Source organism: Heptranchias perlo, chromosome 2 (genome assembly GCF_035084215.1).
Source record: "Heptranchias perlo isolate sHepPer1 chromosome 2, sHepPer1.hap1, whole genome shotgun sequence".
NCBI lineage: Eukaryota > Metazoa > Chordata > Chondrichthyes > Hexanchiformes > Hexanchidae > Heptranchias > Heptranchias perlo.
In genome coordinates this window covers 146,900,049-146,917,353 of record NC_090326.1, presented here as the reverse complement: position 1 = coordinate 146,917,353, position 17,305 = coordinate 146,900,049, and the positions used below count along the sequence as shown (strand labels likewise).

Below are 17,305 nucleotides of genomic sequence, written 5' to 3'. Positions count from 1 at the left end.
TTGCCGCATGTCTTTCTAATACATAGATGAAAGGCACACCCAGTGTAGTTAAAAGAAATAAAGCAACTGTAAATGCTAGAATTCTGTGCTGGAAAACACAGCAGGTCAGTCAGTATCTTTAGAGAGAAAAGATACAGATTGATGTTTCAGGCAGGGCCATTCTGAAGTGTGTGTGTGTATATGTATGGGTGTGTGTATCCGGGTAGGGATCTGATCAAACTAAGTGGAAAAAATAATGCACAAATATAAAACTTCAGACAATTAGATGATTGGAGCCTAGAAATTACTGCTGGTGATGTCATCATACATTGCTTAGCAGGCATTTATCAAATTTCTCTCTCTGCTATTTTAACAGAATAGCTAATTTAAATAAATGGGCTAATGATGAGGTTAAAATAGCAGAGAGGAATTTAATATAAGCACATTAAGTGTTCATACAACATCACTAACAATAATTTCGAGCCTTAAAATTGATAAACTATCAAGATTTAACGCAAAACCTAACCAGAATCCATGCAATTTGATTTTTAGATGGTCAGAAATAAGTGAGACATTTGCCCCGATATTTATGGGGAGGCGGTTAGGGAGCCAGGGGGGTGGGTGTTGTAGCGGCCGGGAATCCAGAAATGCGGGTAATACAAAGGTCTTGCTGAATTTAATGGCAGGATCTCATTTGAAATTTTTTCTCTGCTTCCCTGCTGGCAGCCAGCCAGATTGAGAGGCTGGCGGGTGGGGAGGTCTGCCCTGGAAGGCCGCAGCTGGAGAGCTGAGAGGAGAGAGGGAGAGATCGCAGGGGTGGAAGAGATCACGGGTCGGGGGGGAGATCACAGATTGGGGGAGATGGCAGGGGAGGTTGAAGAGATCGCATGGTGTTTGAAGACATCCCGGGTCGGGGGAAGATCGCGGCGGAAGGGGGGATTGAAGACATCGTAGGTCGGGGGAAGATCGCGGCGGAAGGGGGGATTGAAGACATCGTAGGTCGGGGGAAGATCGCGGCGGGAGAGGGGATTGAAGACATCGTAGGTCGTGCTAAGATCGCGGCGGGAGAGGGGATTGAAGACATCGTAGGTCAGGGGAAGATCGCGGCGGGAGGGGGGATTGAAGACATCGTAGGTCGAGGGAAGATCGCGGCGGGAGGGGGGATTGAAGTAATCGTAGATCGGGGGAAGATCGCGGCGGGAGGGGGGATTGAAGTCATCGTAGATCGGGGGAAGATCGCGGCGGGAGGGGGGATTGAAGACATCGTAGATCGGGGGAAGATCGCGGCGGGAGGGGGGATTGAAGACATCGTAGGTCGGGGGAAGATCGCGGCGGGAGGGGGGATTGAAGACATCGTAGGTCGGGGGAAGATCGCGGCGGGAGGGGGGATTGAAGACATCGTAGGTCGGGGGAAGATCGCGGCGGGAGGGGGGATTGAAGACATCGTAGGTCGGGGGAAGATCGCGGCGGGAGAGGGGATTGAAGACATCGTAGGTCGGGGGAAGATCGCGGCGGGAGAGGGGATTGAAGACATCGTAGGTCGGGGGAAGATCGCGGCGGGAGAGGGGATTGAAGACATCGTAGGTCGGGGGAAGATCGCGGCGGGAGAGGGGATTGAAGACATCGTAGATCGGGGGAAGATCGCGGCGGGAAAGGGAATTGAAGACATCGTAGGTCGGGGGAAGATCGCGGCGGGAGAGGGGATTGAAGACATCGTAGGTCGGGGGAAGATCGCAGCGGGAGAGGGGATTGAAGACATCGTAGGTCGGGGGAAGATCGCGGCGGGAGAGGGGATTGAAGACATCGTAGATCGGGGGAAGATCGCGGCGGGAGGGGGGATTGAAGTCATCGTGGGTCAGGGGAGATTGTGGGCCGGGGCGGAGATCGTGCGAGCGGTTGAAGAGATCATGGGTCGGGGGGAAGACTTTGGCTGGGGGGGGGGGGGTGGATTTCGGATCACAGGAAGGGAGGTCGATCGTGGGGAGGGAAGCAGGTTTGCTTGAGGGGCCGGGAAGAAGCACTCCTGCTCCTCCTGGTCCACAAGCAGTGCTGGAAAGGCACTTACCTGCTGGATCCGGCCGTTCTCGCCTCCCTTCAGTTGCTAGGTTTCCCGAGCTTCAGGAAAGCCAGCCCGCAATTGTTAAATCTAAAAGTCTGATAAAATTTGAGTCACGCAGCTTCATCAGCATATTTAAATAACTGATCTGCCTCTCGAGAGCAGATTAGACACCAGCCCTCCCAACCTGCCTCTGTTAAAACCGGAAGTGGGCACGTTCAAGGCTGGTTGGGGCCGGGTTTCAGATTTTTGAATGGGGGGGGGGTTAAAATTCCTCCCATTATATCAGAAACTGTAAATTTTTTATTTGATTTTTTTAGATCCAGCAGGGCTATAGTTTTTGCCAATGTACTCCAGCCTGCATCCCCTCAATTTTTGCAGCAGAATAACTTTAAAATCTTATAGGGAACTCTTATTTATGACTCAGCAAATTTGGTTTTAATTATTTGGAGATTTCTCACCAGGAAACACGTTTCCAGATATAAGGGTATTTGCTGCCGGAGTTTTAGATTCTGTTAATCAGTATGCTGAAGCAAAACAAGCATCGCCAATACACGTGATGGTGAATGATTCCTCACCTGCTCACATTGCAGTATTTAAAGAGGAGATGGCAAAGCAACAAACGGGAAAAGGTGGAATACTCAACACAATGACAAGTATGTTATTCATTAAAATATGTAAATATTAAATATGCAACTGTGAAGCACCTCACCTTGAATATCACAATGTGCAGCCAGGTGATAATGGCCTTTTCTGCAGAGGCATCTATGATTCCCTTCAAAAGGGTTCAGATAAGACTCATCGAGCACAGTATTTTACATATAGATGGTTGGGCATATATTTACTGCCTTTGATGTCCGCTGCAGCCCATCTCTGTTCTCCTATAAGGGGACCCTCTTGCTGAGAACTATAATAAGAGCCCTGAAACTTCAGGCCCATTATCCAGTCTCCAAACCAATCTGCAATCTTGGGTCTGTATATTATGGTAGATTGAAGACCAAAGTGCCTAAATCCCCAGTCATGGCATTCATTGCGGAAGCAATGGATGAGCTTTGGACCTCAATTGGGGGGTGGGGGGGAGGGTTTTCTGGAATACGAACATATGAATTAAGACAGGAGTAGGCCATTCGGCCCCTTGAGCCTGCTTCGCCATTTGATAAGAACATGGCTGATCTGATTGCGACCTCGACCCTACTTTTCCATCTACCTACTATAACCTTTGACTCCCTTGTTAATCAGGAATCTATCTAACTCAGCCTTAAAAATATTCAGTGACCCTGCCTCCACCGCTCTCTGGGGAAGGGAGTTCCACAGACTCATGACCCTCTGAGAGAAAAAATTTCTCCTCATCTCCATCTTAAATGGGATACCCCCTTATTTTTAAACTCTGGCCCTTAGTTCTAGTCTCTCCCACAAGGGAAAACATCCCCTCAGCATCTACCCCTTCAAGTTCCCTCAAGATCTTATATATTTCAATAAGATCACCTCTTATCCTTCTAAACTCCAGTGTATACAGGCCCAACTTGTTCAATCTTTCCTCATAAGATAACCCCCTCATCCCAGGAATCAGTCGAGTAAACCTTCTCTGAACCACGTCTAAAGCAATTATGTCCTTTCTTAAATAACGAGACCAAAACTGCACACAGTTTGTGAGATGTGGTCTCACCAATGCCCTGTACAACTGCAGTAAAATATCTCTACTTTTATACTCCATTCCCCTTGCAATAAATGACAACATTCCATTTGCCTTCCGAATCACTTGCTGTACCTGCATACTAACTTTTTGTGATTCATGTACTAGGACACTCAGATCCCTCTGTATCTCAGAGTTTTGAGTACAGGAGCAAGGATGTCTTACTGCAGTTATACAGGGTCTTGGTGAGACCATGCCTGGGGTATTGTGTGCCGTTTTGGTCTCCTTACCTAAGAAAGGAAATACTTGCCATAGAGGGAGTGCAGCAAAGGTTCACCAGACTGATTCCTGGGATGGCAGGACTGTCGTATGAGGAGAGATTGGGTCGACTCAGCCTGTATTCACTCAAGTTTAGAAGAATGATAGGGGAACTCATTGAAACATATAAAATTCTGACAGGGCTAGATAGACTGGATGCAGGGAGGATGTTTCCCCTGGCTGGGGGGTCCAGAACGAGGGGCCACAGTTTCAGGACATGGGGTAGGACGTTTAGGACTGAGATGAGGAGACATTTCTTTACTCAGAGGGTGGTGAACCTGTGCATTCTCTACCACAGAAGGCTGTGGAGGCCAAGTCACTGAATATATTTAAGAAGGAGTTAGATAGATTTCTAGACACAAAAGGCATCAAGGAGTATGGGGAGAGAGCGGGAATATGGTATTGAAATAGAGGATCAGCCATGATCATATTGAATGCCGGAGCAGGCTCGAAGGGCCGAATGGCCTACTCCTGCTCCTATTTTCTATGTTTCTATGTTTCTGCAATCTCTCTCCATTTAAATAATATACTGCTTTTCTATTCCTCCTGCCAAAGTGGACAAGTTCACATTTTCCCACATTATACTCCATCTGCCAAATTTTTGCCCACTCACTTAACCTATCTAGATCCCTTTGCAGAATCCTTATGTCCTCTTCACAACTTACTTTCCTACCTATCTTTGTGTCATTAGCAAATTGATATAGATTGTAAATAGTTGAGGCCCAAGCATCGATCCCTGTGGCACTCCGCTTGTTACATCTTGCCAACCTGAAAATGACCCATTTATGCCTACTCTCTGCTTCCTGTTAGCTAACCAATCCTTTATCCATGCTAATATGTTACCCCCTACACCATGAGCTCTTATTTGGTGTAGTAGCCTTTGATGTGGACCTTGTCAAAGCCTTCTGGAAATCTAAGTACACCACATCCACAGGATCCCCTTTATCCAGATTGCTTGTTACTTCCTCAAAGAACTCTAATAAATTAGTCAAACATGATTTCCCTTTCACAAAGCCGTGTTGACTCTGCCTGATTACATTGAGATTTTCTAAGTGCCCTGTATTAACCTCCTTAATAATAGATTCTAGCATTTTTCCTGTGATAGATGTTAAGCTAACTGGCCTGTAGTTTCCTGCTTTCTGTCTCCCTCCTTTCTTGAATAGAGGAGTTAAATTCTCTGATGGGACCCTTCCAGAATCTAGGGAATTTTGGAAAATTAATACCAATGCATCTATTATCTCTGCAGCCACTTCTTGTAAGACCCCAGGATGAAGTCTGTCAGGACCTGGGGTCTTGTCAGCTTTTGGTTCTAATATTTTTTTCAAAACCCTTTCCCTGGTGATTGTAAATGTTTTATGTTCCTCCCTCTCTTTCACCTCTTGATTCACAATTATTTCTGGCATGTTATTTGTATCCTCTACAGTGAAGATTGCCACAAAATATCTGTTCAATTCATCCGCCATTTCCTTATTCTCCATTATTAATTCCCCAGACTCACTCTCTAGAGGACCAACGCTCACTTTACTTACTCTTTTCCTTTTTAAATACCTGTCGAAACTCTTACTATCTGTGTTTATATTTCTAGCTAGCTTTCTCTCATTCTCTAATTTTTCCCTCCTTTTTATTTTTTTAGTCATTCTTTGCTTTTTTTATATTCTGTCCAGTCTTCTGATCTGCCACTAATCTTTTGCTGACCTGCAATATTACTCTCTTTATGGTGGCCTGCAGCTATGATCAGGTGATCTTCTGTGATAGTGCAGTAGGCCTGGTGCTGAACATAGCAACCCAAAAGTCGTGAGTTCAAAGTTATGAAATTGAACTCAATAAATCTGGCCGTATGCAGATTAACACGAGAAAAAGAATGACCATGAAAGCTACCAACTTGTTGTAAAAATCCAACTGGTTCACTAATGTCCTTCAGGAAAATGAGCCTGCCACCACTACCCAATCTAGCCTACAAGTGATTCCAGTCTATACTATATGCTTGATTCTTAATGTCCTATGAAGTGGCCTAGCAAGTAACTCAGAGGTAAAAATAATTTCTACGAATGGAAGGCCCATCACCACTGTCTTAGGGCAACTCGGGAGGCGTAATTTAATGCAGCCTTGTTAATGCCAATCATATCACACGAACAAAGTTAAAAAATATATAAAACTTGCATTACTTTTTGAAAATTGTAATCAAATTTGTTTATTTTATTCTAACGATTGCCAGTTGTTTTTAAATGTTTTGTTTGCTTTTAGGGTATTTCAGTTGGCTGGGCGGAAGCCAATTCTCTGATGATACTGCTGAGATGTCACAGCACTCAGTAGAACCAGTGAAGTTTCAAATTTACTCTATGAAGGAAGGAAATATTCAAGAAGCATGGGCTGATATTGAAAAACTAGCAACTAAAGAACACATGGAAAAAACAATACCTGTGCGAATACCTTTTGAGAAATTTAATGAAGAAGACCGTGAAGAAATAGCAGAGTGTTGCAAAAGCATGAATGTATTGTTCCAGTTTAACAAAGCTGACCACAGTATTCTTTTATCTGGATATATAACTGATATATGTTCTGTTCAAGATGTTATTTTTAAGGTGTGTCATAACATAGGAAAAAGAGAAGCCACATTGCGTGAAGAAATGTTTATTATGGAAAAGGTGTGCTGGAAATTCTGGATGGAAGATCATTGGCAAACCTTCAATCCGACAGTAAATGCTCACCTTGAAAAGGCTTACATTGGGAAAGAAAATGAAGTAAAAGTAAAGACAGAAGAAGGAGCTGATTTTGAGATTGACTTTCAAAAATGCACATTAACTGACAGTGATGGAATTTCTTTTCGCATCAATCGCAAATGTCATGGGGGTAGGTAACCATTGTTTAATAGATACTTTTGATCAATAATTTCACTATCAATCATAAAGATAATTTACACGTACAAAAATGTTTTAAAATGTTAACTCAAACGTGTAAACTATGGACTCATTTTATTTTATAGATTGCACACTAGTGATCCAAATGTATGTTTAAAAATTAAAGTGCATTCATCATTTGAAACTCTTTAATACAAAACAGTCTGATGAAGATTATCTAGGATTGCAACGGGATCTTGATAAATTGGGCCAGTGGGCCGATGAATGGCAGATGGAGTTTAATTTAGATAAATGTGAGGTGATGCATTTTGGTAGATCGAATCGGGCCAGGACCTACTCTGTTAATGGTAGGGCGTTGGGGAGAGTTATAGAACAAAGAGATCTAGGAGTACAGGTTCATAGCTCCTTGAAAGTGGAGTCACAGGTGGATAGGGTGGTGAAGAAGGCATTCAGCATGCTTGGTTTCATTGGTCAGAACATTGAATACAGGAGTTGGGATGTCTTGTTGAAGTTGTACAAGACATTGGTTAGGCCACACTTGGAATACTGTGTACAGTTCTGGTCACCCTATTATAGAAAGGATATTATTAAACTAGAAAGAGTGCAGAAAAGATTTACTAGGATGCTACTGGGACTTGATGGTTTGACTTATAGGGAGAGGTTGGATAGGCTGAGACTTTTTTCCCTGGAGAGTAGGAGGTTTCGGGGTGATCTTATAGAAGTCTATAAAATAATGAGGGGCACAGATAAGGTAGATAGTCAAAATCTTTTCCCAAAGGTAGGGGAGTCTATAACGAGGGGGCATAGATTTAAGGTGAGAGGGGAGAGATACAAAAGGGTCCAGAGGGGCAATTTTTTCACTCAAAGGGTGGTGAGTGTCTGGAACGAGCTGCCAGAGGCAGTAGTAGAGGCGGGTACAATTTTGTCTTTTATAAAGCATTTGGACAGTTACATGGGTAAGATGGGTATAGAGGGATATGGGCCAAGTGCAGGCAATTGGGACTAGCTTAGTGGTATAAACTGGGCGACATGGACATGTTGGGCCGAAGGGCCTGTTTCCATGTTGTAAACTTCTATGATTCTATGATTCTAAGATAAAAGTATTTTCTATGTAAAAGCTCTTGACAGAGTTTTAATACTTATTCTATGAAAGTGATGCATTCAATTTTACAATGAATGTATGAATTTGAAAATAATTTGCTTCTGAAATGGATTGATAAATTGCTTTTCCCTAAATATAGGTTTCTTGCATGAATCACAAACATGCCAGATCACATTACATTTTGTTTACCAGATGGTTTGAAAGTAAGGAAAATAAAAGTTCCTAAAAGCAATTAACAATAGATCACAGCACCATAGAAGGAGGTCATTCAGCCCATTTACCTGTGCCAACTCTTTGCTAGAGCAATCCCACTGCCCTGCACTCTTGTATCTTCCTCTCTTTCAAATATTTAGCCAATTTTCCCTCAACAAGAACATAAGAAATAGGAGCAGGAGTAGGCCACACGGCCCCTCGAGCCTGTTCCACCATTCAATAAGATCACGGCTGATCTTCGATTTCAACTCCACTTTCCCACCCGATCCCCATATCACTTGATTCCTTTAGAGTCCAAAAATCTATCGATCTCAGTTTTGAATATACTCAATGACTGAGCATCCATAGCCCTCTGGGGTAAAGAACTCCAAAGATTCACAACCCTCTGAGTGAAGAAATTCCTCCTCATCTCAGTCCTAAATGTCCAACTCCTTATCCTGAGACTATGTCCCTTAGTTCTAGACTCTCCAGCCAGGGGAAACATCCTCTCAGCATCTACCCTGTTAAGCCCTCTTAGAATCTTATATGTTTGAATGAGATCACCTCTCATTCTTCTAAATGCCAGCGAGTATAGGCCCATTCTACCCAACTTTCCTCATAGGACAACCCTCTCATCCTAGGAATCAATCTAGTGAACCTTCGTTGCACCGCCTCTAAGGCAAGTATATCCCTCCTTAGGTAAGGAGACCAAAACTGGCCACCAGGTGTGGTCTCACCAAAGCCCTGGACAATTGCAGCAAGACATCCATACTCTTATACTTCAACCCCCTTGCAATAAAGGACAACATACCATTTGCCTTCCTAATTGCTTGCTGTACCTGTATGTTAACTTTTTGTGTTTCGTGTACAAGGACACCCAAATCCCTCTGAACACCAACATTTAATAGTTTCTCACCATTTAAAAAATATTCTGTTTTTCTATTTTTTCCTACCAAAGTAAATAACCTCACATTTCCCAACATTATACTCCATCTGCCACCTTCTTGCCCACTCACTTAACCTGTCGATGTCCCTTTGTGTCCTCCTCACAGCTTACTTTCCCACCTAGCTTTGTATTGTCAGCAAACTTGGATACATTATACTCGGTCCCTTCATCTAGGTCATTAATATAGATTGTAAATAGCTGAGGCCCTGCGGCACCCCACTTGTTACAATCTGCCATCCCGAAAATGACCCATTTATTCCTACTCTTTGTTTTCTGTCCATTAACCAATCCTCTATCCATGCTAATATATTACCCCCAACCCCATGAGCCCTAATCTTATGTGGCACCCTATCAAATACCTTTTGAAAATCCAAATATACTACATCCACTGGTTCCCTTTTATCTACCCTGCTCGTTACACCCTCAAAAAACTCTAATAGATTTGCCAAACACAATTTCCCTTTCATAAAACCGTGTTGACTCTGCCTAATCATATTATGATTTTCTAAGTGCCTTGTTACTATAGCCTTAATAATAGATTCCAGCATTTTCTCTACTACTGATGTCAGGCTAACTGGCCTACAGTTCCCTGTTTTCTCCCTCCCTCCTTTCTTGAATAGCGAAGTTACATTTACTACCTTTCAATCCGCTGGGACCGTTCCAGGCAATTCTGGAAGGTCAAAACTGATGCATCCACTATCTCTGCAGCCACCTCTTCTAAAACCCTAGGATGTAGGCCGTCAGGTCCAGGGGATTTTTCAGCTTTTAGTCCCATTAATTTTTCTAAACTTTTTCTTTACTAATTTTAATTATTTTAAGTTCCTCCCACTCATTGGACCCTCAAAAGATACCTCAATGACTCCATGTGGCAAAACATTCCACGCTGTAGTAATCTTCTATAGAAATTTCTCTTAATTTCTCTCCTCTCTTTTAGTGACAATTTTAAATTGATGACCCTTGTCACTGACTCCTCAATCAGAGGAAATAGTCTTTACCCTTTAATTTTATCATAATTCTTCTAATTTTAAAAATCTCTATTAAATGCCCTTGTAGCTTCTTCTGCTCTGGCGAAAATAGTCCCAGTATCTCAAGTCTTTCCTCATAATTATAGTTTCCCATCCCTGACATCATCCTGGTGAACTTATGCTGAATGTTCTTAATGGCTTTAATGTCCTTTCTACAATGATGCACTTAAAACTGCACATAATAGTCCAACTGTGGCCTAATCAATGTTTTGTATAAATTCATCATTACTTCTTTACTCTTGTACTCTCTGCCCCTATTTATAAAACTCGAAATTCTATTGGCCTTTTTATGGCTTCATCTACCTGCATTCGCACTTTCAATGAAAATAGACTCAGAAAACTGCTGGAAAATGCCTCTAGACAAGAAGTGAGATAGTTCACTTAAAAGTATTGGGGAGTGGGAGGCAGGAGGCATGGTTAAATTAGGGCCAGAATAGTGGCTGGTGCATTGGTATAGGCAGCTGCAGCATCCTTTTAGACACCTCCAGGCCCACAACGTTTTGTGCAGATCTGATGCTATTTTCAGACTAGAGCAGAATTTCTTCCATTTGACCTGTTAGTATGGATTGGCAGTCTTGGGATGTTATTAGATCTAAATTTAGTATACCGTGAGCTGTAACAGAAATTTACAGCAGATACGCAAGAAATACAATTTACAATGCTGTAAGGATAAAAAGTGGTGCAGTGATTTTTTCTTACATTCATTTCTTCTAATGTTTTTTTTTATTCGTTCATGGGATGTGGGAGTCGCTGGCGAGGCCAGCATTTGTTGTAAATAAAGCATCTCATGCATGTATGTGATATGAAGAACACTTAAGTTTAAAATCTATATTTATGTAACTCCTAAGTATTGCAGTTTTGATCACACAATGATTGGCTACATTTATAAGGACCAATTTTGTACTATGGTCACCCACTTGAGGTATACTGCACCTGTCAGAGGAAAAATAACATAATTTTCCTGTCCTGGACCTAGCACCAAAAGCAGGGAAGGAAACAGGAGTGCAGATCTTGTTCTGAGAGGCATGCAGCTGCGCTCCTGGCCCGAAGGCATTGTGGCTGCTGGAGAGACTCGAATATCATTCTGAGGGGGAGAGGATGTTTAAAGAACATTTGATACTTAATAAGGTTTACCTCCGAGATCCTGACAGACCCTCTTGTCAATGGGGGTCCTGGAACAGGCCGTTGCGCCAGGTTGGTTTAGGTGCCCCTCCACTGGGGCATCCAACAGATGTAGAAGTAACAAAATGAGACGGTGGGCTGGGAATACCCCCTCCTACCTAATTCACATCATCAGGCAAAGGCCTGTTTTCCAGGCACAATGAAGAGGAAAATCCACCCTATATTTTCAAAGTCAATGGTAGAAGTTCATTCCTATTTAGGATATTAACCCAATATTATTTGTATGTGGACATTGAGCAAATGAAAAAGAATGTTAGATTACCTACTGCAGGTGTAGTCTTGATTCTTTGAATGAATTTCAAGCTCCACATTCAAAGCTACCACTTGTTCTTGAGATGATCTGGCTTAGAGCAATTCTACATTTTTATTGAATTATTATATTTTAGGACTTTTGATGTTTCTTGAGGATCTCACTGTTATCTTTCCCAGGTAATGAAGTAAGGGCAGACTTTAGTACAAGGGCTTTTACACTGAGGTGGGAGGAGTGTAAGGTGGGGAGCAGATCACCTGATTGTACAGGGCATGAATTTCTTAAAAGGAACAGTGTCCCCAGGTGTTTATCCATCATGTGAAGATGTCAGTATTAGACTTGTATGTGTAGGTTGAATTTATTTCAAAAAAAGATTATATGTAAACAGGGTAACATTTATTGCTGTAGACTAGAAACCCATGAAGTCAAAGTCCTAGTTGCAAATATGTGTCCTTGCTACCCACCGTTAGCTTTTTACTTTCTGCTAGAAAGTGAAAGGCCAACAATAAAAGAAGCAATAAATACATGTAACTGTAACTTTTAACATCAATTTCTCATGATCAGCATTAAATTATACATTTTTTCTTTTCTTGAATAAACTGACTCAAACAAAAAAACATATACTACAGGAATTATATCTAGGTAGCTGAATTGAAGAATGTTGAACTAACTGTCTCATTCTTCAAACAAGCTACCTATCCTTAATTACTTGTTACTTAAGTAATAAAGAACATTACTGTAAGATAAGCATCTGCTCAAATAGAATGCTTTTACCAAATTCTATTTTCATTTCAGATGAACTTCCAGACACCTGGGAGATTCTAGAAAACCGAACCAAGCTCTCTGAAGTACATCTCAAACCTGACTCCTCAGAATACCAAGAAATAGCTAGTGGCTTTGTGAACACATTGGGAGACAAAGCAACCACGCCAACATTTAAAATTGACGCAGTAAGCATTGATATCCTTTCCTAAATACAATGTCAGCAAAAATGATAACGGTTCCAAATGTAAACTCTCGGAGTCTAACCTTTACAGTTGGTCTCAGTGTCCATTGGATAGAGAGAGGGAAAATTGGTTAGGGTTCTTGCTTCTAATGTCTGTTGAGTGACCTCTACTGGAAAATCCATATTATTTAACTTATGTTTAAATTCATATTATGATTATTACTGATTTATGACAAGTTGATGTGCATGAAAATAGTATTATTTCAATTTGATCTCCTTATTTGACCTCCAGCTTTGGTCTCCTTATCTAAGGAAGGAGATACTTGCTTTAGAGGCGGTGCAGAGGAGGTTCACCAGATTAATTCCTGGGATGAGAGGATTGTCCTGAGGAGAGATTGAGTAGAATGGGCCTATACTGTCTGGAGTTTAGAAGAATGAGAGGTGATCTCATTGAAACATATAAGATGCTGAGGGGGCTTGACAGGGTAGATGCTGAGAGATTGTTTCCCCTGGCTGGAGAGTCTAGAGCTGGAGGGCATAGTCACAGGATAAAGGGTCTGCCATTTAAGACTGAGATGAGGAGGAATTTCTTCACTCAGAGGGTTGTGAATCTTTGGAATTCTCTACCTTAGAGGGCTGTGGTGCTGAGTCGTTGAGTATATTCAAGGCTGAGATTGATAGATTTTTGGACTCTAGGGGAATCAAGGGATATGGGGATTGGGTAGGAAAGTGGAGTTGAGGTTGAAGATCAGCCATGATCTTATTAAATAGGGGAGCAGGCTCAGGGGGTTGTATGGCCTACTCCTGCTACTATTTCTTATGTTCTCATGTTCTTTGATAATCCAAAGAGATCTGAGCAGGCTAGGTCATTAGGCACAGTTAAATATAAAATGATGAGATTAAATAAAAGAAGGAAAATTTTGGATTGCAAATTAATTGGCAACATGAAGTGACAGAGCAGGAAGAAGATCTAGGGAATTTGGTGGATAGGTCATTAAAACAGTTGGCACATCCTTCACAATAGGTGAAGAAAGCAAATAACATGTTGGGATGTGTGTAATTTGCAAATCAAAGGAGATGATGTTAAAGCTGCGTCTGGGCTTGGGGCTACTGCATCTGGATTACTGTGCTCAGTTTTGGTTTTCATATTAAGGGGAGTTTTAGAATTATTGTAGGGAGTCCATAGGAAGGTTACAAGACTGATTCTGAGTTTAGTGAACTGGGTTATGACGAAAGATTTTCTACACTGGGATTTTAGTCTCTGGAAAGAGAAGGGTGAGAGGGGATATGACATGGTCTTTAGCATTTTCATGGGTTCGGATAATTTGGATCCAGGAAAGCTCTGTATAGCACAGGATTTGAGACTAGGAGACACTGTTGAAATTTAAGGGTATCAAAAGAGCATAAGAAGTAGGAGCAGGAATAGGCCATACGGCCCTTGAGCCTGCTCTGCCAATTAATAAGATCATGGCTGATCTTCGACCTCAACTCCACTTTCCTGCCTGATCCACATATCCCTTGATTCCCTTAGAGACCAAAAATCTATCGATCTCAGTTCTTGAATATACTCAACGGGCTCAATGTTACCAGGGCTGCGGGTTCACGGCGGGGGGGCTATTGGGCGCGTGGGTAACACGCCCGGCGAAATCAGTCTGCCCCCCGCGCTATCGCAGCCTAATTGGATCCACTTACCTGGTCTTCCGGGTTCCCCACTGCTGATCTGCGCGTCGGGCGGACTGCGCATGCGCAGTAAGATCTGTCAGCTGGAGGAGCTCTATTTAAAGGGGCAGTCCTCCACTGACAGATGCTGCAACAAATAGCAAAAATTACAGCATGGAGCAGCCCAGGGGGAAGGCTGCTCCCAGTTTAATGATGCCTCACTCCAGGTATCATTAGATGGGGTGAGGAGGAGGGGGAGGACAGAGATCTTCCCCCCCACCGGTGGGCCGGAGGAAGCGGCCTGCCTCTGCCACCAGGAAGGCCTGGCTCGCGGTGGCAGAGGAGGTCACCTGCACCACCAACATATTGCGCACCTGCATACAGTGCAGGAGGTGCTGCAATGACCTAAGTAGGTCAGCCAAAGTGAGTACACTTACTCATTCCCCTACACTCCATCTGCCACATCACCGCCCCCACCCCACATCTCCTGCACTGCCAACACTACTCTGTCACATCACCCCTCACACCCACTCAAACCTCATCCCCATCTTACCTGCACTTACTCACCTCGCCAATATTCATCCCACCAATACCACTCAACCCAATCCTCATACAATCTCATGGCTCTACCTCATACTCACACTCTCATGCATCTCTTTCACAGTCAGCCTCACTCAACCTGCCACTATCTGTGCTGCAGCCACAGGGCATGCATCACATATGTGCAGTCGGCAGCGTAAGGCAAACGTGTCGTGAGCATGAAAGGGATGCATAAGGGTGTTTGAGGGTTTGTCATGGTTTTTACTTATATTGAATTTCTGACCAACTCACATTACATATTATATTGGCACCACTACTGCCACGTCTTTGCGAATCTTGTCTGGTTTGTGCAATAATGCCCTTTCCTGAGGATCACAATGAAGACCCACAACTGATGCCACCCATTGTGTCACTGCAGAGTGGGTGTAGGTGTATTTGCAGGGCTCTTTTGTGCAGACGACTGAGAGATGTCGGCGATGTCCCCGGTGGCACCCTGGAAGGATGCGGAGGAGAAGTTGTTGAGGGCAGTGGTGACTTTGACAGCGACAAGTAAGAAGATGGTGCTCGGGCCAACCGGAAGCAGCTCGGCATGAAGGAGGCTGCAGATGTCCACGACTACATGTCGAGTGACTCTGAGCCTCCGTGTGCACTGCTGCTCAAAGAGGTCCAGGAAGCTGAGCCTCGGTCTGTGGACCTTGTAGTGAGGGTAGTGCCCTCCACGACGCATCTCTCTCTGTGGTAGCCCTCCCTCCTGCTGTACAGGTGGATGTGTTACAGCACTGTGTCGTGGAGTTCCACGTGTCAGAGGTGGACGGCGTGGATGGCGAGGCTGGTGATGCTGTTCGCCCTCCGAGGAGGTCATGACTGCAGCTACGGCGGCCCCCATCCGGAAGATGTACATCCGAGGGGGTCCGCAAGGTAGGTACATGTGTCTGGACACCGGGGTAAGTGTGCAAGTTGGTGAATTTTCTTGTCAGGAGGAGGGTGGTGGAGGCCAAACTTTGTCCCAAGTGACAGAGCGGCCTCCTGCAATGAGTGAGGGTCTCCCCCCCCACCTGTCAAATGGACCTTTGCAGCTGCCACAGGCTGATAGCTGCAACACGTCCATTTGAACTGGGAGTGTTTCCCCCAGTGTGGGAAACAGTCCCAGTTGTCTCTAAAACCCCACCCCTCCTGACATATTCCCTTAATCAGGTCTGTTAATGACCTGAAATACCTTAGAAAATACTGTCAAGTGGAACCCCACTGGCTTTAATTGCCTGCGGGAGTCCCACATGCGGGGGCTGCGTGCGCACGTCGGCGCGTGTGTGGGGAACCCGGAAGTGGGCGGGTTGGAGCCGGGCTTCCGACCCGCTCCGGGATTCCCCGATTTTCAGAGCCCCCCCCCCCCCCACCAGGAACGCACCGGATAGCGGGTGCTAAAATAGAGCCCAACGACTCAGCATCCACAGCCCTCTGGGGTAGAGAATTCCAAAGATTCACCACCCTCTGAGTGAAGAAATTCCTCCTCATCTCAGTCCTAAATTGCCCACCCCTTATCCTGAGACTATGTCCCCCTAGTTCTAGACTCTCCAGCAGGGGAAGCAGCCTTTCCGCATCTACCCTGTCAAGCCCTCTAAGAATTTTATACGTTTCAATGAGATCACCTCTCATTCTTCTAAACTACACAGAATATAGGCCTATTCTTCTCAATCTCTCCTCATAGGTCAACCCTCTCATCCCAGGGAACAATCTAATGAACCTTTGTTGCTCCACCTCTTATGGCAAGAATATCCTTCCTTGAGTATGACACAAAGATCGGTGGCATTGTAAGCAGTGTAGATGATAACATAAAATTACAAAGCGATATTGATAGATTAGATGAATGGGCAAAACTGTGGCAAATGGAATTCAATGTAGACAAATGTGAGGTCATCCGCTTTGGATCAAAAAAGGATAGAACAGGGTACTTTCTAAATGGTAAAAAGTTAAAAACAGTGGATGTCCAAAGGGACTTAGGGGTTCAGGTACATAGATCATTGAAGTGTCATGAACAGGTGCAGAAAATAATCAAGAAGGCTAATGGAATGCTGACCTTTATATCTAGAGGACTGGAGTACAAGGGGGCAGAAGTTATGCTGCAGCAATACAAAACCCTGGTTAGACCGCACCTGGAGTGCGGTGAGCAGTTCTGGGCACCGCACCTTCGGAAGGACATACTGGCCTTGGAGAGAGTGCAGCAGAGGTTTACTAGAATGATACCCGGACTTCAAGGGTTAAGTTACGAGGAGAGATTACACAAATTGGGGTTGTATTCTCTGGAGTTTAAAAGGTTAAGGTGTGATCTGATCGAAGTTTATAAGATATTAAGGGGAACGGATAGGGTGGATAGAGAGAAACTATTTCCGCTGGTTGGGGATTCTAGGAGCAGAGCCAGACCTTTCAGGAGTGAGATTAGAAAACATTTCTACACACAAAGGGTGGTAGAAGTTTGGAACTCTTTTCCGCAAACGGCAATTGATAATAGCTCAATTGCTAAATTTAAATGTGAGATAGATAGCTTTTTGGCAACCAAAGGTAATAAGGGATATGGGCCAAAGGCAGGTATATGGAGCTAGATCACAGATCAGCCATGATCTT

The 17,305-nt window shown here is 43.8% G+C and overlaps 1 protein-coding gene across 3 annotated transcripts in view; it reads left to right on the top strand.

The window, feature by feature from the left end:
• The window catches only part of LOC137344851 (protein mono-ADP-ribosyltransferase PARP14-like), a 106,222-nt gene that overhangs the window by 69,039 nt on the left and 19,878 nt on the right, over positions 1–17,305 (top strand). Inside the window, exons 12-14 of one of the 3 annotated variants that reach the window (XM_068008080.1) lie at positions 2,629–2,691; positions 6,231–6,836; positions 12,337–12,491. In XM_068008080.1, the coding sequence (XP_067864181.1) occupies positions 2,629–2,691; positions 6,231–6,836; positions 12,337–12,491 (824 nt within the window). Of the gene's footprint in view, positions 1–2,487; positions 2,692–6,230; positions 6,837–12,336; positions 12,492–17,305 lie in introns of all 3 variants that reach the window. The other 2 variants (XM_068008060.1, XM_068008069.1) reach the window with 2 other exon arrangements.